This window comes from Muntiacus reevesi, chromosome 9 (genome assembly GCF_963930625.1).
Source record: "Muntiacus reevesi chromosome 9, mMunRee1.1, whole genome shotgun sequence".
In the NCBI taxonomy this organism is placed as follows: domain Eukaryota; kingdom Metazoa; phylum Chordata; class Mammalia; order Artiodactyla; family Cervidae; genus Muntiacus; species Muntiacus reevesi.
Window position 1 is genome coordinate 2,875,363 of NC_089257.1, and position 22,656 is coordinate 2,898,018.

The 22,656-nt window shown below is 46.5% G+C and overlaps 1 protein-coding gene across 1 annotated transcript; it reads left to right on the forward strand.

Annotated features, from left to right (window-relative positions):
* The first annotated feature begins 19,545 nt into the window (after window positions 1–19,545).
* Window positions 19,546–20,493, forward strand: LOC136174602 (olfactory receptor 5P56-like). Its single transcript, XM_065944776.1, has 2 exons — window positions 19,546–20,113; window positions 20,186–20,493. The coding sequence occupies exons 1-2, from the start codon at window positions 19,546–19,548 to the stop codon at window positions 20,491–20,493; spliced, it is 876 nt and encodes a 291-aa protein (XP_065800848.1).
* The last annotated feature ends 2,163 nt before the right edge of the window (window positions 20,494–22,656 follow it).

Genomic DNA, 22,656 nt, shown 5'->3' on the forward strand with positions numbered 1-22,656 from the left:
CGCAAAGAGTCGGACACGACTGAGCGACTTTCACTTTGTCTTTCTCTCTCCTGCATTGGGGGCGTGGAGTCTTAGCCACTGGATCACCAGGGAAGTCCCAGTAAAGACTATTTAATGGGGAGGGGGTTCTCCCCTCAAAGAGAAAGGGCTGCAAAGAGCGGTTGAGGCCAAAGGTCAGCACACTATTGCGGGTGGGGCTGCAGGCTACTGCGACTCCCGTTTCTGTAAGGAAAGCTGTGTCTGATCTCAGCCTCCCCCTTGCACTGACATCATCATGACTGCCCGTGTGCAACAGCCAGCAGAGACAGAGACTGCGGCCCGCAAAGCCAGAAGTGTTTCCTGCCCAGCCCTTTCCAGAAGGAGTCTGCCGATCAACCCCTGGTCTTGGCTGTTGCTGTTCAGTCACTCAGTCGTGCCCAACTCTTTGCAACCCCATGGCCTGCAGCACGCCAGGCCTCCCAGACCTTCACCAAATCCCAGAGTTTACTCAAACTCATGTCCATCGAGTCAGTGATGCCATCCAGCCATCTCATCCTCTGTTGTCCCCTTCTCCTCCTGCCCCCAATCCCTCCCAGCATCAGAGTGTTTTCCAGTGAGTCAGCTCTTCGAATCATGTGGCCCAAGTACTGGAGTTTCAGCTTCAACATCAGTCCTTCCAATGAACACCCAGGACTGATCTCCTTTAGGATGAGCTGGTTGGATCTCCTTCCAGTGCAAGGGACTCTTCTATCCAAGAAGAGTCTTCTCCAGCACCACAGTCCAAAGACATCAATCCTTTGGCGCTCAACTTTCTTTACGGCGCAAACTTCACATCCATACATGACTACTGGAAAAACCATAGCTTTGACTATATGGACCTTTGTTGGCAAAGTAACGTTCTCTGCTTTTTAATACTCTGTCTAGGTTGGTCATAGCTTTTCTTCCACGGACCAAGCGTCATTTTTTAAATTTCATGGCTGCAATCACCATCTGCAGTGATTTTGGAGCCCAAGAAAATAAAGTATCACTGTTTCCATTGTTTCCCCACCTATTTGTCCTGAAGTGATAGAACTGAAGAAGGACTTCATAGGGCCTGGACTCCATCTCAGGCCTGTCCATGCTGACCACGCTCGGCCACCTCTCCAGTGGACTCTGAACCCTGTGTTTAGTGTCTACGGAAACGACAACAGAAGGATAAGACTCCCTCCAGACAAGGGAACCTTGAAGACCGTATCCAGGTTACTCCTCGCCTAAGAGAGCACATACACTAATCACCCCTTCCTCCAGACAGGTCATAAATTTTCCATACCTATCAGAGTGTAACCTCGGGCTTTATTGATTATTGGCTAATTGTTTAACTGTCTGAACACATGGCACATAAGTGATGGGGTTATTGGGACTATATTTACCCTTCCTTAGTTTATGTAAGCCTCAAGGAATTTGGGCTGGTGGGTTCGGACATGTACACATGGGGCATAAAAGATTTTCACAAATGCTGATTGGGGTCCTTGGCTAAGAGGAGACTCTGCCTTGGGCCCACCGGTGTAATAACCTGCACTCCATGATCTGCATTGTCCTTCTGAGAGAGTTTGTTTCCCGGAATGCGTGGCTAAAACAGAACCAGATGCCATGGTATTTGCTTTGTGAATGTTGGGTTTTAATCCAGTTTTTTCACTCTCCTCTTTCACCTTCATCAAGAGATTCTTTAATTCTTCTTTATTTTCTTCCATAAGGGTGGTGTCATCTGCATATCTGAGGTTATTGATATTTCTCCCAGCAGTCTTGATTCCAGCTTGTGTTTCATCCAGCCCAGCATTTCTCATGATGTACTCTGCATATAAGTTAAACCCCTGGTCTAGAATCACATTTCCTCTGAAATGGCAGTTGTACAGTCTATGCTAGAACACCGATTTGAAAATTCAGACTCTGAAGAGGAAGGGTAAATTGCAAATTACTTTGTGAACGTGAAGATTTAAGTCAGCAAATGACACCTCTTCATAAAGGCCTTCCTCATTCACTCAGTGTCAGTAGCTTCTAACACAGCCCTGTCTCATTCGTGTTGATTTTCTTTAAGAATTTGTCCCCATCTTGTTTTTTTGTTTTGTTTTGTTTTGTTTTGTTTTGTTTTTGCCTGTTTGCATTTTTCTTTTTCAACATAACAGAAGAGCAATGAGGACAGCAGTCTTCTCGGCCTTGTTTATCACTGTATCCCCAGTGCCTAGAGCACTGCCTGGCACATAGTATGAGCTCAATAAACACTGAAGGAATGAAGGAATGAATAAGTGAATCACTATTCATGGCAAATTTTCATATCAGAATAAAAGCTATAGAGCCCCAGTTAATGGCAACAAGAAGCCAAGTCCAGTGAATTAGGAGAGACAGCAATCTATGAACCATCCATTAACACATTTTAAAGATATGAGCAGCTAGGCTTAGTAATTCTGTGTGTGTGACTCTCCTATTTTTCAGCTGAATTCAAGACTAATGTGGAGAAGAATGTCTGCCTGAGGGAAAAACTGCAATAAAATGCCACAGTGTTGGGGTGGGCAGGGCTGCTGTGGTTTCTGTGTCTAGGGCCCAGGTGAAAAGGTGAGAAGATAGGGGATAAACACCCAGGGATGCTCCTTGAGAGGGTGGGGCAGCCAGTGACTCAAAAGACTGAAGAAGTGGGGGGTGTGTGTGTGTGCGTGCTAAGTTGCTTCAGCGGTGTCCGACTCATTGCAGAAGGTCCAAAATGGAATTTCCACCCTTTCTCTTATTCCTGCTGAACCATAAAGCTATCAGGTGGGTCCCAGAAAATTCTCTAAATACACTCAGTGAGCAGAATGGGAAGAACTAGAAAATGTGTCCAAGAGGGGCCATGGGACCCCTAGTCCTAGGGAGGGAGGTGGCTCTCCTTTGCTTTACCCCATTTATCCCTCTGAGCCAATGGGTGCTCAGATACCTGGAGGTGGATCACCAGTTACAGCCATTCCCCAGAAAGGGGTAGGGGATGAGAATCCACTTCCTTTCTAAGAGGAGTGGACCCTAAGAAGGGGCCTCCGTTAGCCAGGCAGAGGAACGGATGGCAGGGAGAGAGAGAGGCTGGAGACTTTGGAAGGGACTAGATTGTTTTGCTTAAGAAAATGGAGACAAGAGATGACAGAAATGTGAAACCTTCCCCCTTGGAGAGAAAGCACATATGACTAATAGGGATTTTTATTGGGTTCTGTCATAGATCAAAGCTACCTCCCCAGGATCCACAGGGCTTTTCAGTCTCCCCGAGACATTTTCAGTGGAAGTGACATTATTCATCCATCCTCCGTCACGTTGGATTTGCTTTCAGGGAAATGATAACAAGGTTCCCGCATCAAGGTGGGTGTAGGGTCAAGAACAGAGGCTGCTCACAGCGCCCAGAATAGTTACAAGAATAGCCCATTGTGTTCTGCAGCCCTGGAGCCCTCATCTCCTCCTGGACAAAACGCAGAAAAATGTGCGACCTTGAAAGACAGAGACGCGTTCTCTCTCCCAGGTGAAACCAAAAATCCTTGTCCTGTTTTAGAAACAAACTCACTCCCAGTTGGCAGGCAGACACCAGAGGACAGTTCATTCAAAGGGAAATTAATCCTTTATACAAACAACCAAGCTTGAATACCCAGACCAGTGTGGACACACATACCCGCTTAAAATTTCTCACCCGCTTGGTACAATATGCCCCATTCTCTGAGTGGAACAATCTAATTGTTTGTCTGAAACAACCTGCGTCTCTAACCCCAGAACTCTGTATTTTCCATTAACCATTTCAGCACAGCTTCGTCCCCAGACAAGATGTGCTTCACCCAATTAATTTTACCTGGTGGTTCAGACACTAAAGAATCTGCCTGCAATGCAGGAGACCTGGGTTCGACCCCTGGGTAGTGAATATATTCCCTGGAGAAGGGAATGGCTACTCACCCCAGTATTCTGGCCTGGAGAATTCCATGGACAGAGGAGTGGTGGGCTACAGTCCCTGGGGTCTCAAATGTTTGGACAGGACTGAGCAACAAACATCAACAACAATAAAAACAGGAAAAATAATTTTTTTTTACCATTTACAATTACATTAAAGACTTAAAATACCTAGAAAGAAACCTAACCAAAATCAAATATGTGTGACCCCTAACAGAAAACTATAAAATATGACTTAGATAATTAAAGAAAACCTAAGTAAGTTGATGGATACATTACACTCATGTTCAATATACTCATTATTGGAAGGATGTCAGTTTCCCCCAGATTGACCTAATGAGTCAATATAATTCCAATCCAAATCCAACAAAATTTTGTGGAAAGAGACAAGCTCAGTTTAAATTTTATATAGACTTTATTAAAGATGAAGAGCATCTGCTCTTCAAAAAACATCAAGAAAGTGAAAACACCAGGAGGCCTAAATGGACTTTTCTCCAAAGAAGAAATACAGATAGTCAACAGTCACATGAAACGATGCTCAACATGGCTAATTATTCAGTTCAGTCGTTCAGTCGTGTCCAACTCTTTGTGACTCCAGAAATCGCAGCACGCCAGGCCTCCCTGTCCATCACCAACTCCCGGAGTTTACCCAAACCCATGTCCATCGAGTCAGTGATGCCATCCAACCGTCTCATCCTCTGTTGTCCCCTTCTCCCCCTGCCACCAGTCCCTCCCAGCATCAGGGTCTTTTCCAATGAGTCAGCTCTTCACATCAGGTGGCCAAAGTATTGGAGTTTCAGCTTCAGCATCATTCCTTCCCATGAACACCCAGGACTGATCTCCTTTAGGATGGACTGGTTGGATCTCCTTGAAGTCCAAGGAACTCTCAAGAGTCTTCTCCAACACCACAGTTCAAAAGCATCAATTCTTTGGCACTCAGCGTTCTTTACTGTCCAACTCTCACATCCATACATGACCACTGGAAAAGCCATAACCTTGACCAGACAGACCTTTGTTGGCAAAGTAATGTCTCTGCTTTTTAATATGCTGTCTAGGTTGGTCATAACTTTCCTTCCAAGGAGTAAGCGTCTTTTAATTTCATGGCTGCAATCACCATTTGCAGTGATTTTGGAGCCCAAAAAAATAAAGTCTGCCACTGTTTCCACTGTTTCCCCATCTGTTTCCCATGAAGTGATGGGACCAGATGACATGATCTTAGTTTTCTGAATGTTGAGCTTTAAGTCAACTTTTTCACTCTCCTCTTTCACTTTCATCAACAGGCTTTTTAGATCCTCTTCACTCTCTGCCATAAAGATGGTGTCATCTGCATATCTGAGGTTATTGATATTTCTCCCGGCAATTTTGACTCCAGTTTGTGCTTCTTCCAGCCCAGCGTTTCTCATGGTGTACTCTGCATATAAGTTAAATAGGCAGGGTGACAATATACAGCCTTGACGTACTCCTTTTCCTATTTGGAACCAGTATGTTGTTCCATGTCCAGTTCTAACTGTTGCTTCCTGACCTGCATACAGATTTCTCAGGAGGCAGGTCAGGTGATCTGGTATTCCATCTCTTTCAGAATTTTCCACAGTTTACTGTGATCCACACAGTCAAAGGCTTTGACATAGTCAATAAAGCAGAAATAGATGTTTTTCAGGAACTCTCTTGCTTTTTTGATGATCCAGAGGATGTTGGCAATTAGATTTCTGGTTCCTGTGCCTTTTCTAAAACCAGCTTGAACATCTGGAAGTTCACGATTCACATATTGCTGAAGCCTGGATTGGAGAATTTTGAGCATTACCTTACTAGCGTGTGAGATGAGTGCAATTGTGCGGTAGTTTGAGCATTCTTTGGCATTGCCTTTCTTTGGGATTGGAATGAAAACTGACCTTTTCCAGTCCTGTGGCCACTGCTGAGTTTTCCACATTTGCTGGCATATTGAGTGCAGCACTTTCACAGCATCATCTTTCAGGATTTGAAATAGCTCAACTGGAATTCCATCACCTCCAATAGCTTTGTTCGTAGTGATGCTTCCTAAGGCCCACTTCACTTCGCATTCCAGGATGTCTGGCTGTAGGTGAGTGATCACACCATTGTGATTATCTGGGTCGTGAAGATCTTTTTTGTACAGTTCTTCTGTGTATTCTTGCCACCTCTTCTTAATATCTTCTGCTTCTGTTAGGTCCCTACCATTTCTGTCCTTTATTAAGCCCATCATTAGAGAAATGCAAATCAAAACTACATTAAGGTATCACCTCATGCCAGTCAGCATGGCCATGATCAAAAAGTTTACAAGTAATAAATGCTGGAGAGGGTGTGGAGAAAAGGGAATCCTCCTAGCTTGTGGATAGGAAGTAAATTGGTGCAGCCACTATTGAGAACAGAATGGACGTTCCTTTAAAAAGTAAACGTAGAGCTAGCTACCGTATGATCCAGCAATAGCACTTCTGGGCACATATCTAGACAAAGCCATAATTTGGAAAAATACATGCACTCCAAAGTTCATTGCAGCACCGTTTACGATAGTCAAGACATGGAAGCAACGTAGTGCCTATCAGCAGATGAATGGATAAAGAAGATAAAGATATATATATAATGGAATATTACTCAGCCATAAGAGAATGAAACAGTGCCATTTGCAGCAACACAGATGGACCTAGACATCATCAAACGAAGTGAAGTTAGAGAAAAACAAATACAATGTGATATCACTTATGTGAAATCTAAAATATGATACAAGCAAACTTACTCATAAAACAGACACTAACTCACAGACATAGAAAGCAATCTTACGGTTACCAGTGGGGAAGGGGTGCACGAATTGGGGGGATAAATTAGGAACTCGGGGTTAACAGACACACACCGCTGCTGCTCTGTCACTTAGTCACGTCCCGTTCTTCACGACCCCGTGGACAGCCGCACACCAGGCTCCCCTGTACTTCACCATCACCCGAAGTTTGTGCAAATGCACGTCCATTGAGTTGGTGATGCCATCCAACCATCTCATCCTCTGTCGTCCCCTTCTCCCGCCTTCAATCTCTCCCAGCATCAGGGTCTTTTCCAAGGAGTCAGCTCTTCACATCAGGTGGCCAAAGTATTTGAGCTTCAGTTTCAGCATCAGTCCTTCCAATGAATATTCAGGACTGATGTCCTGTAGTATTGGCTGATTTGATCTTGGAATTAACAGATACATCCTACTATATATAAAAAATAAACAACAAGGAGCTACTGTAAAGCACAGGAAATTGTATTCAATATCTTATAATAACCTACAGTCAAAAAAAGACAGATATGCATAACTGAGCCACTTTGCTGAAAATAAGATAGCATTGAAAATTAACTATACTTCAAAAAAAAAAGCTCCCATAAAAATTCTGGACCTCAAAGCCTGGGTGAGCTTGCTTGTTTGGCAATACTCTTGTCACCTCCAATGTCCAGCAGGGGATACATCCTGAGGGCTGCAGAAGCTTTATATTTGGGGCTCTCTCAGACTCTGCCCTCTGCGTCCCTTCTCTTGGCTGATTTTAATCTGTATCCTTTTGCTGTAATAGACTGTGACTCTTAGTATAAGTTTTCAGTGGGTTCTGTGAGTTCTTTCCAGAATTATCTAATTTGAGGGTAGGTTTGGGAACCCCTTCGAATTTGCAGTTGGCATCACTCATGAGAGTGGTTTGTGTGGGCTTGACTCTCCAACTTTGTAGTGTGACCCTAAACCTTTGAGGTTGGTGTCAGAACTCTTGGACGGTTGACTAAACTCTCCCGATGGTCCTAAATTCCTCAGAGAAAGGTACATGAACACAGAGAGAGGTGAGGAATCAGGGCCAGTGATTAATCTACTTTGAGCCCTTGCTTTTGTACCTGAAGGTGATGATTCATGATGAAGATATCATCAAGGAATGGGGGAAAAAATTATCAGAGTAGATTGAAGATCATGATAAGAAGAAAAGTTAAGCCATTCTGCTTCTGGCCTGCTCAGGTTATGCAGTAAAACTTCGGGGAGCCATGCGTGCCCCTGCACAGCGTACTGGGGCAATGAATGAGGTGCTTCAGCAAGACGGGGGTAAGAGCTGATGGCAGGTGGGAGTTAGAGTCATGACCCATAGGACACCCAGGAGTCCAGCCCTGCAGACGGACTTGCAAGGTCTCTCTAGAGTGCCTCCCGTGCCTTCCATTTTTTCTTTTCTCTTTCTTTCTTGGTGAGGGGGGAGGGAGGGGTGCAGCAGGTGGCTTGCGGGCTCTTAGTTTCCCGACCAGGGATTGAACCTGGGGCCACAGCAATGAAAGCACGGAGTTCTAACCACTGGACCCCCAGGGAATTCCTTCTCACATCTTCACACCCTCTACAAAGCTCTCCACTCCAGGGCTCCATCTCAGCTTCAAGAGTCCAGAGGCTGGATTTCCTGCACACAAACAAGCTACCTACCAAACATCCGTCTTGCATGCTAATTGCCCAGTGCGGCAGGAGACACAGGGTCTCCAGTTGCCCAGGGAAAGGACCAACCCTTCCTCCTCCCCTTGGAGCAGCACCACCCATGGCCACTCTCATTGGCTCTTCCGAAGCCTCAGACTCCGCCCCAGGAAACCCCAGGATGGAGAAAGGAGCCGGCTTCTCAGATTCAGAATAGGAAACTCAGTAGAATGAGAAGCAGCTGAGATTCTGAGTACCAGGCTGCGGATGGATGGAGAAATTGAAAAGGAACCCAAGCAGAGCCCCCACAGAGAGCCAGCCGCCAGCTATGGCAAAATTGCCCCCCAAACTCGGGGCACAGGACCCAGATCACTTCTAATCTCTGTCTCACCTCCTTGTCATCTTTTCATGTGCCTCGTGCAAGCCTGCCTCATCCCCACACTCACATAAAATTCCCAATGAGACAGAACCTGCTGGGGCTTATAGGATGGGATTAAAGTGGACTTTAATTAAAGTGGACTTGCTATGTGGGAAATATCCTTGCTGCAACCACAGCCTCCGAGAGCTTACAGAGCAGAAAGTTTCATGAGCCAAATGAAGATGCTCAAATCGAATGATGTATTCAGTCAATAATAGAAATGCATGGAGAATCAAGAGGAAAGGGACAAATTTAGAAAACCATTCAAGCAGGATGAAAGAACCACACTACCTGAACCCTCTGTTGTGTGTGTGTATGTGTGTGTGTGTGCCTCCAACTCCCATCCCGTCACTCTCTCTTCCTCCTTGTCTGACACGTCCGCGTTCCCGCTGACCTATGATCAGGGGAACACTGAGCCGAGGGCAGATGAGGACGCCGGAGGACCGAAGATGCCCGGAGCCAACAGGTGCCCGTCAGAAAAAGGCAGGAGCAAGTAAGCCTGGCCCAGAGCTCTAGCTCTGCGGCGACTTGCTAAGCAACCGTACCTTTTAATTCCATGTCTTGGGCAGAAAACGAGTGGGACCCAAAATGGGCATCAGCCGGTCGTGCCAATTTACAAGCTCATGCATTCTGAGTGCTTTGTGAAACCGCCTCATTGCTCCATAAATATGCACGGTTTCACAGTCCTTTCATGCCTGGCTATAAACATTCATCACACACACTCTACTTCCTTTCTTGAGGCTCCTTGGCGCTCTCCTTACTCTCTCTTACATCCTGGGGTGGAATTTTTCTTAAATAATACAAACACGCATTGCAGGTCCCTCGGACAGAAGGATGTTCAGCTTGAGCCTCGAGATACAGAAAGCAAAAGGCTGTCAGATCTCAGGGCCCCTCGGGCATGACTCAGGCCCCTGCCACCAGATAGAGAGAAACGGAAAATGAAGTCACGGAAACTCACAGGGAGAAGAGGCGGGATGTTACAGGTGACCAGAGACAGATCCAGGGGCAGCAGCTGCGAGAGAGAAAGGCCGGCCACCCGGGAAAACACCCAAGCCTGGGATAATGACAGGGCTAGTTTGGGCCAAGCAGTCAGTGTCACTGGAGCTCCAGGAGGTGACAGTCACAAAGAAGGAAGAGTGAGCGAGGGGTCCCGAAGATGTGATACTGAACCAGGGGTGGGTGAAAATGAGGAGAGGAAAGGGACCCCTCTTGCACTGTTGGTGGAATGTAAACAGATGCAGTCACTATGGAGAACAGCACGGAGATTCTTTTAAAAAAAACTAGGAGTAAAACTACCATAAGATCCAGCAATCCCACTCCTGGCCATATACCCCAAGAAAACCACAATTTGAAGGGATACACGTTTGCCCATGCTCATAACAGCACTATTTACAATAGCCAGAACCCAGAAGCCCCCGAGATGTCCATTAACAGATGAATGGATAAAGAACATGCGGCACGTGTGCCCAAGGGAATATTACTCAGCCATGAAAAAGGAGGGATTTGCGACAGTTGTCGTGAGATGGAGGAACCTAGAGCCTATCATACAGTGTGAAGTAACCCAGAAAGAGAAAGACAAATGTGGTGTATTAATGCAGAAATGTGGAACCTAGAAAAACAGCACTGAGGAAGCTGTTCACAGGGAAGGGGTGGAGATGCGGATGTAGAGAGCGGCCCTGTGGACGCAGCGAGGGGAGGAGAGACGAGCCGAGAACGCAGCACTGACACGCTTACACGGCCGCGTGTGAGACAGGCAGCCGGCGGGGAGCTGCTGTGTGACACGGGGGCCAGCCTGGGGCTCAGGGATGACCCGGGGCGGGGGGGCGGGCAGAGACTCAGGAGCGAGGGTGTATAAATATAAATATACGTACAATCATGGCTGGGTCCACTGTTGTGCAACAGAAACCAACACATCGTAAAGCAACTATCCTCCAATTTAAAAAATAAGTTTAAAAATGGGGAGCGATGCAGGCAGAGAGCCCCCAGAGCAACAAGTGACACTGGGCGTGTGAGGGGCAGCATCCTGCAAACACCCTTTGTAATTCAGCGACAGGCTCCGGGTCTGATGACAACAGGACCCCAGGGACTGCCCTGGGGCCTGGGGGTTAAGATTCCATGCCTCCAATGCAGGGGGCAGGGCTTCAGTCCCTCGTGGGGGGCCTAAAATCCCATCTGCCGTGCGGTGCAGCAAAAACATAAAATGAAAAGAAAAAAACCAAATGTAGTTTCAACCATATGCATACTTAAATAATATTTTTTAATTATATTAATTAAAAAAAAAAAAAAAACAGGATTCCATTACTGCAGGGGTCATAATCCTCCAGGGAAAAGAGTAGGGATTCTCTTGTCAGAATCTGCTGCCAATGAGCAAGACAGGAACCTTATCAAGGACAGTGGGGCTGTGGCAAAGACCAGGATGCTGAAATTGCACATGCCTCTCCTTTAAAACATGGTTCCTCTAAACCAGACCCGTAACATCAAGTAATTTCAGGATGACTAACCTAGAGTCTGGGAGCTGTGGAGGAAGCAAAGATCAAAGGTTTAAAGAGTTTGGCTTTGGGTCCCAACTGTGACACTTATCAGTTATGACCGTGGACTGGTCATTTCGATTCCCTGAGCCTCTGCTTTCCCCTTCCATAATATGTGGACAATAATGTTTGCTGATCAGATCTCTGAGGATTTTATGAAGATGAAATGGTGAAAAAAACCATTGCCAGATTTTACCAGTTATTACCAGTGATTTGTTGTGAGATCAGAAAAAAAAATGAGTGAGCCTTCCTGGGGTCTCAGGTTTGTCTTATGAGAGAGAGAAAGATCACTAACCACCTCTCCACTGTTCAGGAGACAAACAAAAACAACAGCCTCGGGCCCCTCGGAAGACCGCGCTGTGAGCGCTCCCCGCTGGATCTCTGAGCAGAGCTCGCTCTCCGGAGGCTCACGCTCATTAAGCTCCAGGCGGGGGCCCTCGGGGGAGAGACTCGGTGAGTCAGGAGAGTCAGCCCTGGGCTGGGCTCCCGAGGTTCCCAGACCCCAGGTCCAATAGGATCTGCGTCTCCAGGCATCGCTGTCTGGGTGTCCCGGACCACCAGTCCCTGGCTTCCTGCTCAGCCCCTGGGACACCAGGAAATGAGGCAATTCCCACGGGCCCAGGTGGGAAGGGCTGATGAGACCTCATCCAGAGGCTTCGGAGGAGGAGACATTGGAAGCAGCTTGGACGCACCAGCATCACAGGGAGGGACGGTCACAGCCCGGGGCCTCCAGACTGGACTCGGGGATGGTCCCTGCTCCCCCGAAGGTCAGAAGTGCACAGGTGACCCTCACAGGTGACCCCCGCCTCTTCTCCTGGGCTTCCCGTCACCCCACTTACCCTCAAGCACCCACTTAGCATTAATAACAAGCCTTGAATCTAGATCTTCCTTGATTGACAGTAACGTTAGTCCCAGTGAACCAAGCATAAGTTGAAAATATCATTAGTTGAAATGCATTTAATACACCCAACCTACTGAACATCATAGCTTTAGGCCGCTCTGCCTCAGAGGTGCTAAGAACACTTCCATTAGCCTACATTTAAGTGAAATCATCTAACACAGAGTCTGTTTTCTAGTAGGGTGTTGAATAGTTCATGTGGTTTATTGAATATTGTACTGAAAGTAAAAACCAGAATGATTCTCTCTGTCCAGTACGGCTATAAGTGTATCAGTTATTTTGTAATCACTGCCACTACTCAGAATCATGAGAAAGTATCTTACAGCATGTTGAGAGGGCTGGAAAAGATCAAAACTCAAAACTAACAGTATGGTTTCTACTGAATGTGTATTGCTCTTATATCATCATAAAGTTCAAGAGACTTAAGATGAATCATCGAAAGTCAGGGACCATCTGTATTTACTGTCTACCAAACATGCTGACAAGGGCTTCAAACGCATCATCTTGTGAAGTCCCCATGGCAACCCTAATGGTAGGTACGCCCGTGCAGAAGGAGAATCTGAGTGAGGTTAAATCACTTGCCCCGGGTAACAAAAGGACTAAGGGCAGGCTGCTGCTGCTGCTGCTAAGTCACCTCAGTCGTGTCCGACTCTGTGTGACCCCATAGATGGCAGCCCACCAGCATCCGCCATCCCTGGGATTCTCCAGGCAAGAACACTGGAGTGGGTTGCCATTTCCTTCTCCAATGCATGAAAGTGAAAAGTGAAAGTGAAGCCGCTCAGTCGTGTCTGACTCTTACCGACCCCATGGACTGCAGCCCACCAGGCTCCTCCGTCCATGGGATTTTCCAGGCAAGAGCACTGGAGTGGGGTGCCATTGCCTTCTCTGAAGGCCCCTCCAAGAACCACCAGTTTTCCTCTTCCCCCAAAAAAGGAAATGGTGGAAAGTCCAGCAAGACTGGGAGCTCTCTGAATGGTAACCAAATCAGAGGTCGCACGCTCATATTTTTATTGCAGTTTCATGATTCTTCAGCACGGACTTCCCTGGTGGCTCAGACGGTAAAGCGTCTGCCTACAATGCGGGAGACCCAGGTTCAATCTCTGGGTTGGGAAGATCTCCTGCAGAAGGGAATGGCAACCCACTCCAGTACTCTTGCCTGGAAAATTCCATGGATGGAGGAGCCTGGTAGGCTACAGTCCATGGGGTTGCAAACAGTCAGATACGACTGAGTGACTTCACTTCATGCCTCTAGATTCCAAATTGCTTTAATCAAAAGGCACTTTAAGACAAGTGCTATTGGTAACTATAAAAGAGAAGCAACCTAAATATCCCTCAGCAGGAGACTTTGTAAAAGGAGCATTCATGATATATCTTTGGGGGGAAAGTGGACCACACTTAATTACTAACATGGAAAGATCTCCAAGATACGTGGTTTAAAAAGGAAAACAAGATTCAGAACAATGGACATGGCTTGTTGCCATTTGTATATTTTAAAAGAAAAGGAGTATATATATATTGATCATCTAAACAATGACTAACCATGGAAAAATCCACAACTGCGTGGTAGATTTGACGAAGAGAGGTGAGTGACTGGAGACTTATAAGCAAGAGGATGGGAGGACTTATTTTCACTGTAGTCCCTTCTGAATTTTGTGCCATAGCAACCTATTTCCATTCAAAAAGAAAACAGAAATTAAAATTGAAAGGCAATCCCCTTGTTCTCACTGTACCTCCATCCACCCCAAAATTCAATGAAATTGATTCACTCAACATTTGCATTTACCCTCTTGATGAGTCCCCCACTGAGTCAACTCTTGGAAAGGGATCAGAGTAGCTCTGCCTTGTGTCACTGCTGGGAGACCCCGAAAGGTGTGTCCTCAGAGGCTGGATGCTCTTGGGGTCCTGATTTCCCTTATGGGGTCCAAGAGATCGTCCACTGAGGGCAGGAACTGCCAATCGAGTGCTCTGGAAGTGGAAGAGATGCTGCACCCCTGGGTCACCCTTGGAGGCTGGAGGCTGGGCGAAGGGGGAAAGTCCAGGATCCTCCTGTAACTGGGGGCTTAGCTGGAATCTGTGTCTGAAGACTTCAGGTGGGAGAACAGTGACTTCCCTTGAAAGGTCTTCTTGTAAAGAGCTCATACTAAACTTAGGATGTGTTCTGTTCTCCCGAGTTATTTGTAGCTTAGGTATCTGGCTTAGGCTGCCTGAATTAATGGGTTTTGCTGTTCTTCTCTGGGTTTCCCTGGTAGCTCAGTCAGTAAAGAATCTGCCTGCAATCTGGGAGACCTGGGTTTGATCCCTGGGTTGGGATGATCCCCCTGGAGGAGGGCATGGCAACCCACTCCAGTATTCTTGCCTGGAGAGTCCCCATGGACAGAGGAGCCTGGCAGGCTGTGGTCCATGGCGTCACAAAGAGTCAGACGCGGCTGAGCAGCTAAGCACAGCACAGCAGTCTTCTTCTTTATAACTTCTCGTGAAGTTCTTTCCTAGCTTCTGTTAGTTGCTTTCTTTCCTGAGGCTGTGATTCCTACACAATGAAGAAGGGATGACATCAGTTCCTCTCTCTGTGGTCACCCAGGTTCAAACATGAGGTCATCATTTGGGACCTCAAGCAGGTTACTCACCTCTCAAATGAGGTCAGGGTAGAGGAGCCCCCAGCCTGGAAAACAGCCCAGAGCAGAAGTTCAACAAATATTTGTTTCCTCCATCGTAATATCTCTTCTACCCTCCACCAGTGCCCAGGATTATTATAAGCACCTCGTTCTTTTCAAAGTGCCTCTGTCTTTACCATCTGTGGATCCCAAAACCCAGCCAAGACCTGTCCTTTGCACTTTGCAGATGAGCCCACAGGACCCAGCTTTCTCCAGGTGACTTGCCAGGATCACATCACCAAGTGTGGAGGAACGGGAACCAGACCCACATCTGGTAGGCCAATGAGTGTGATAATCTCTAGGTCCATCCTTGTTGCTGGAATTATTTCATTCTTTTTTTGTGGCTGAGTAATATTGGATGGGAATTTTTTATTTTAAAGTATGATCCCATTAATTCAGCTAAAGGAGTATCTGTGAAATTCAGGGGGGAGAGGAAAGGAACAGACCTCAAGCTGGATACAGAGAGACCCAAGGATATTCCAAGAGGATAATATAGAATTTGTGAAAACTTAGACATTTGCAATAACATGGTATGCTTGTAGAAGTAAATTGTTGAGATTTGCTAAAGGGTAAAAGGAAAGCAGGGTAGCATGGAGGTGTTTCACAGAGAACATCTGAAAGATAAAAAAATTAGACATTGTCTTAAGAGGGACAGGGGACACTTAGCACACATGGTGTGACATCACACAATGACATCACACAATGACATCACACAAAGCCGGACTATGACATCATGGGATTGGTGTGGGATTTGCAGAGCAGTTTTCTACTAAGAGAAGTGACTTTTCAGTTGTTCAGTTAAGTCACTCAGTCATGTCTAAATCTTTGTGACCCCATGGATTGCAGCACACCAGGCTTCCCTGTCCATCACCAACTCCCAGAGTTTACTCAAACTCATGTCCATTGAGTCAGTGATGCCATCTACCATGTCATCCTCTGTCATCCCCTTCTCCTCCTGCCTTCAATCTTTCCCAGCATCAGGTTCAAATGAGTCAGTTTTTCGCATCAGGTGGCCAAAGTATTGGAGTTTCAGCTTCAACATCAGTCCTTCCCATGAATATTCAGGACTGATCTCCTTTAAGATGGACTGGTTGGTTCTCCTTGCAGTCCAAGGAACTTTCAAGCATCTTCTCCAACACCACAGTTCAAAAGCATCAATTCTTCAGTGCTCAGCTTTCATTATAGTCCAACTCTCACATGCATACAAGACTACTGGAAAAACCGTAGCCTTGACCAGATGGATCTTTGTTGGCAAAGTAATGTCTCTGCTTTTTAATATGCTGTCTAGGTTGGTCATAACTTTTCTTCCCAGGAGTAAGCATCTTTTAATTTCATGGCTGCAGTCACCATCTGCACTGACTTTGAAGCCCCAAAAAATAAAGTCTGACACTGTTTCCACTGTTTCGCTACCTATTTGCCATGAAGTGATGGGACCAGATGCCATGATCTAAGTTTTCTGAATCTTGAGCTTTAAGCCAACTTTTTCACTCTCCTTTTTCACTTTCATCAAGAGTCTCTTTAGTTCTTCTTCACTTTCTGCCATAAGGATGGTGTCATATGCATATCTGAGGTTATTTATATTTCTCCCAGCAAACTTGATTCCAGCTTGTGCTTCTTCCAGCCCAGCATTTCTCATGATGTACTCTGCATATAAGTTAAATAAGCAGGGTGACAATATACAGCCTTGGCATACTCCTTTTCCTATTTGGAACCAGTCTGTTGTTCCATGTCCAGTTCTAACTGTTGCTTCCTGACCTGCATACAGATTTCTCAAGAGGCAGGTCAGGTGGTCTGGTATTCCATCTCTTTCAGAATTTTCCACAGTTTAATGTGATCCACACAGTCAAAGGCTTTGGCATAGTCAATAAAGCAGAAATAGATGTTTTTCTGGAACTCTCTTACTTTTTCAATGACCCAGTGAATGATCAAATGTTGGCAATTTGATCTCTGGTTCCTCTGCCTTTTCTAAATCCATCTTGAACATCTGGAAGTTCACGGTTCACATATTGTTGAAGCCTGGCTTGGAGAAATTTGAGCATTACTTTACTAGCATGTGAGATGAGTGCAATTGTGCAGAAGTTTGAGCATTCTTTGGCATTGCCTTTCTTTGGGATTGGAATGAAACCTGATCTTTCCCAGTCCTGTGGCCACTGCTGAGTTTTTCAGATTTGCTGGCATATTGAGTGCAGCACTTTCACAGCATCATCTTTCAGGATTTGAAAAAGCTCAACTGGAATTCCATCACCTCCACTAGTTTTGTCGTAGTGATGCTTTCTAAGGCCCACTTGACTTCATATTCCAGGATGTCTGGCTCTAGGTGAGTGATCACACCACCATCATGATTATCTGGGTAGTGAAAATCATTTTTGTGTAGTTCTTCTGTGTATTCTTGCCACCCCTTCTTAATATCTTCTGCTTCTGTTAGGTTCCTACCATTTCTGTTCTTCATTGAGCCATTCTTTGCATGAAATGTTCCCTTGGTATCTCTAATTTTCTTGAAAAGATCTCTAGTTTTTCCCATTCTATTGTTTTCCTCTATTTCTTTTCACTGAGGAAGGCTTTCTTACCTCTCCTGGCTATTCTTTGGAACTCTGCATTCAAATGGGTATACCTTTCCTTTTCTCCTTTGCCTTTTATGTCTCTTCTTTTCACAGCTATTTGTAAGGCTTCCTAACACAGCCATTTTACTTTTTTGCATTTCTTTTTCTTGGGAATGGTCTTGATCCCTGTTTCCTTTATAATGTCATGAACCTCTGCCCATAGTTCATCAGGCACTCTATCTATCAGATCTAGTCCCTTAAATCTATTTCTCACTTCCACTGTATAATCATTAGGGATTTGACTTAGGTCATAACTGAATGGTCTAGTGGTTTCCCCTACTTTCTTCAATTTAAGTCTGAATTTGGTAGTAAGGAGTTCATAATCTGAGCCATAGTCAGCTCCTGGTCTTGTTTTCTCTGGCTCTATAGAGCTTCTCCACCTTTGGCTGCAAAGAATATAATCAGTCTGACTTCGGTGTTGACCATCTGGTGATGTCCATGTTTAGAGTCTTCTCTTGTGTTGTTGGAAGAGGTTGTTTGCTATGAACAGTGCATTCTCTTGGCAAAACTCTATTAGCCTTTGCCCTGCTTCATTCTGTACTCCAAGGCCAAATTTGCCTGTTATTCCAGGTGTTTCTTGACTTCCTACTTTTGCATCCCAGTCCCCTATAATGAAAAGGACATGTTTTTTCAGTGTTAGTTCTAGGTCTTACATTACTGGTCAGGGCATAGATTTGGATTACTGTGATATTGAATGGTTTGCCTTGGAAATGAACAGATATCATTCTGTCATTTTTGAGATTGCATCCAAGTACTGCACTTCAGACACTTTTGTTGACTATGATGGCTACTCCATTTCTTCTAAGGGATTCCTGCCCACAGTAGTAGATATAATGGTCATCTGAATTAAATTCACCCATTCCAGTCCATCTTAGTTCGATGATTCCTAGAATGTCAACATTCACTCTTACCATCTCCTGTTTGACCACTTCCAATTTGCCTTGATCATGGACCTAACATTCCAGGTTCCTATGCAATATTGCTCTTTACAGCACCAGACTTTACTTCCATCACCAGTGCATCCACAGCTGGGTGTTGTTTTTGTTTTGGTTCCATCTCTTGATTCTTTCTGGAGTTATTTCTCCACTGATCTCCAGTAGCATAATGGGCACCTACTGACCTGGGGAGTTCATCATTCAGTGTCTTATCTTTTTGCCTTTTCATATTGTTCATGGGGTTCTGAAGGCAAGAATACTGAAACGGTTTGCCATTCCCTTCTCCAGTGGACCACATTTTGTCAGACCTCTCCACCATGACCCGTCCGTCTTGGGTGGCCCTACACGGCATGGGTCATGGGTTCATTGAGATGGACAAGGCTGTGGTCCATGTGATTAGAGTGGTTAGTTTTCTGTGATTGTGGTATCCATTCTGTCTGCCCTCTGATGGAGAAGGATAAAAGGCTTTTTGAAGCTTCCTGATGAGAGAGACTGACTGAGGGGGAAACTGGGTCTTGTTCTGATGGGTGGGGCCTTGCTCAGGAAATCTTTAATCCAGTTTTCTGGTGATGGGCGGGGCTGTGTTCCCTCCCTGTTGTTTGACCTGAGGCCAAACTATGGTGGAGGTAATGAGGATAATGGCGACCTCCTTCAAAAGGTCCCATGCACACACTGCTACACTCAGCGCCCCCAGCCCTGCAGCCGGCCTCCGCCGACCCACGTCTCTGCTGGAGGCTCCTGGACTCTCCCGGGCAAGTCTGGGTCAGTCTCTGTGGGGTCACTGCTCCCTTCTCCTGGGTCCTGGTGCACGAGGTTCTGTCTGTGCCTCCAGGAGTCTGTTTCCCAGTCCTGTGTGAGTTCTGGTGGCTCTGTGGTGGGGTTAGTGGGAGACATTAAAGGCTACAGGCTTCCCAGATGGTGCAGTGGTAAAGAGCCCACCTGTCAATGCAGGAGGTGCAAGAGACAAGGGTTTGAGCCCTGGGTCAGGAAGATCCCCTGGAGTAGGAAATGGCAACCTACCTCAGTATTCTTGCCAGGGGAATCCTGAGGACAGGAGAGCCTGGTGGTCCACAGTCTGTGGGATCGCAAAGAGATGGACATCACTGAGCACCTGGGCACACAGACATTAAAGGCTGCCCCTTGGATGAGAGAGTCAGCCTGCTTCTCTTCTTCTTTGTCACGTGGGAAACACACCAGTGGAATGGCCTCGGTACAGAACCACACCACCGTGCCCAGGTTCATCCTGCTGGGGCTCACAGACCGGGCAGACCAGAAACAGCTCCTCTTTGCCACCTTCCTGCTGATCTACTTGGTGACTCTGGTGGGCAACCTGGGCCTCATCGGCGTCATCCGGGCCAGCACCACCCTCCACACCCCCATGTACTTCCTCCTGAGCGTGCTCTCCTTCCTTGACGTCTGCAATTCCTCCTTATTCACCCCCAGGCTGCTGATCAGCTTTCTCACCGCTGACCAGTCCATCTCCTTCGAGGGCTGCGTGGTCCAGATGGCCCTCATGACCCTCCATGGCTCCGGGGAGTGTGTGCTCTTGTCCATCATGGCCTATGACCGATTTGTGGCCATCTGCCACCCTCTCCTCTACCACAGCATCATGTCCAGGCGTTTCTGTGTCCAGCTGGTGGGGCTCACCTATGCTGCGGGGGGATTCATTTCAGCAGTGCAGACAGGGAATGTCTTCAGCTTGCCCTACTGTGGCCCAAACGTCATTGACCATTACTTCTGTGACATCCCCCCTGTGCTCCAACTGGCCTGCTCAGACACCACTGTGGCCAACGTCATCTTGCTCATCTTTTCCAGCTTGATCACTGTCCCCACAATCTCAGTCATCTTGGTCTCTTATGCCTACATCCTGGTCACCATCTGTGGGATGAGGTCCCTGGAGGCCCAGCGCAAGGCCTTCTCCACCTGCGCCTCCCACCTCACCGCCCTCTGCCTTTTCTACGGGTCTGTGTTCCTTGTGTATGTCCAACCCAACCCGGAAAGCGTTTCAGCCTACAACAAGGTCCTTTCTGTGTTCTACACCATCGTGATCCCCATGCTGAACCCGCTGGTCTACAGCCTAAGGAATAAAGACGTCAAGGCTGCTGTGCTGCTTAGGGTTCTCCACCTGAGCAGAAAAAGAATCTGTTAGAGAGGCCTCCAGAAGACCACAGGATAGAAGAGAAGCCTAGAGAACCCAGGCGGGACGAGAGCCAGGAGCGGCAAGATACAGCTAAGCCCCCGCCACAGGTGCTCTGTGTAGGATGCCACCATCCCATCGGCAGCTTCACCTCTGTGCGCTCTCCAGGGCTGTGGCTGGCGTCACTGCCCTGAGCTTTCAGCACCACTCAGACGCTGGACAGGGCCGCCCGTCCTAGCCACCGCACCACCCTCTAGAGCATCCCACCACATGTCGTCTCCTGCTGATCCTAGACCTCTCATCATTTCCTCGGAGCTCGGGTCCTAAGCAGGAGCATTCACCTGTCTGGCAGCATAGCTATTCTGTCTCTTTTTTGAAGGTTTTTAACATTTGTTTCTTAAAAGTTAACACGTGCATAATAGGAAAGCAAAAAGCACAAGAAGCAGAAAGCAAAGTCATTCATAATCACAAGCAGTTTACCATTTGACACGTCCTTCTAGGTGTCATTTGTACATTTTCACAACCAAGCATCCGTATTTATGTTATTAAGATCATGCAGTTACGTATCATGCTGTTTTACACATCATGAATATTAACCATTTCAAAGTCCCAAAGCTCTAAGTATTCTGGTAACCAAGAATACACTACACCAACTCAATCTGGAAGGAAAAAAAAATGCAATCCTGCCTTTCTTGGCCTGTTCTTTATCTCGTGATGCATTACCTACATTCAGCATAGATAGCACACATATGCTCATCTCCTCCATCTGTACTTCTTCTTACGGGGCCCCGGGAGGTAGAAGGGGGAGCTAGATTCTATCTTTTTTCTGTTTTGAGAGTTCTCAGATATAGAAAGGCTCGTTGAATGCCAAACAGTGAAAACAACATATCTCAACCAAAGCAACCTTCCCTGTACGGCTCTACAAGGCATGCTGCCCTTCTGAATAAACACTATTGAGGAAATAATCCACGTGGTGTCTGACTACAGAAGGAAGAGAGTAGTCACTCGACTTTGCAGCCGAGAATGGGGGCCCCAGAACAGAGATCTCTAATCAGCCTCGGACTAAAACCTGCTCTAAAGCAGTAGTGAGCTATCGTTTCTGTGTAAATGACCAATGAAGCGATATTACAGGCTGAAAGACCGTATAACTTTTTTTCAATCAGAAACTATATGTTTTTAGACAAAACCCTTCTTTTATTGAAACAGATAGCAGTCTTACTGATTTAAGAGAAGGAAATGGAGGTGCAATTTACTGTGAAGTCCAGACGTCAGCTGAGGCTCCGTATCTTTGGAGGACGCAGATGAAATTAGCTTGAACACTGGTCTAGGTGTGGTGATGTCCCGAAACTCCTGCGAACATTCCCGGGGACTTGGAAGTGGCAGGAGAAGCCTGTGCATGTGTTCGTGCTCTGCCTGCTCACCTCAGTCTGAGCTCCTTAATCCGCTGAATGACTTCAGTTTATGACTCATTCAGGAATGGGGGAAAGCATGGGCTTAGAAATGTGGATGATGTAAATGAGGAAATGGGAAAAAACAAACTCTGACCATTTTAGGTTCTGATAGGGAGGGGAAAGGGGGCAAATTCAGGCAGGTTGCGTTGAGGGCCCCAGAGCTGGGCTTGAGCCCTAAGAAGAAGCCGAAGAAACTGAACCTCTGCCAGACAAAACTTTCTCCTGTAAATTCACAGATGTCAAACCGAAGTGCTTTCCTAAAAAACTAGCTAATCCACGGGTGAACCTACTGATCAATGCCTAGTAATCATGTTGGAATCATCTCCCGGCTTTCTGTACAGGTTTGAGATCATTTTTCTTAACATACTGTATCGGCTTCTCCAGAGAAGAACCAACAGGATATATACAGAGAGATAAAAGTGGAGATTTATTATAAGAGTTGGCTCATGCAATTATGAAAGCTGAGACCCACAATCTGCCATCTGCAAGCTGGAGAAGTAGGAGAAGACAGTGCTGTAATTCAGTCTGAATCCAAAAGACTAAAACCCAGGGGCCACCGATGAAAGCCGGGGTGGGAATCTGAAGTCTCCGGAACCAGGAAGAGCAAGTCTGAGAGCAGGACTCCCAGCTCCAACCAAAACAGTCGAGTCGCCCCTTCTTGACCCTGTTGGTCTAGTCAGGCCCTCAAATGACTGGCTATTGCCCACCCACGCTGGTGAGGATC

What these genes read in the sequence shown, in the direction of transcription:
- LOC136174602 (XM_065944776.1), top strand. Translation starts at nt 19,546, where the DNA reads ATGGCCTCGGTACAGAACCACACCACCGTGCCCAGGTTCATCCTGCTG. An exon ending in CCCTGTGCTCCAACTGGCCT is followed by an intron (nt 20,114 to 20,185) that starts GCTCAGACACCA and finishes CCACAATCTCAG; the next exon opens with TCATCTTGGTCTCTTATGCC.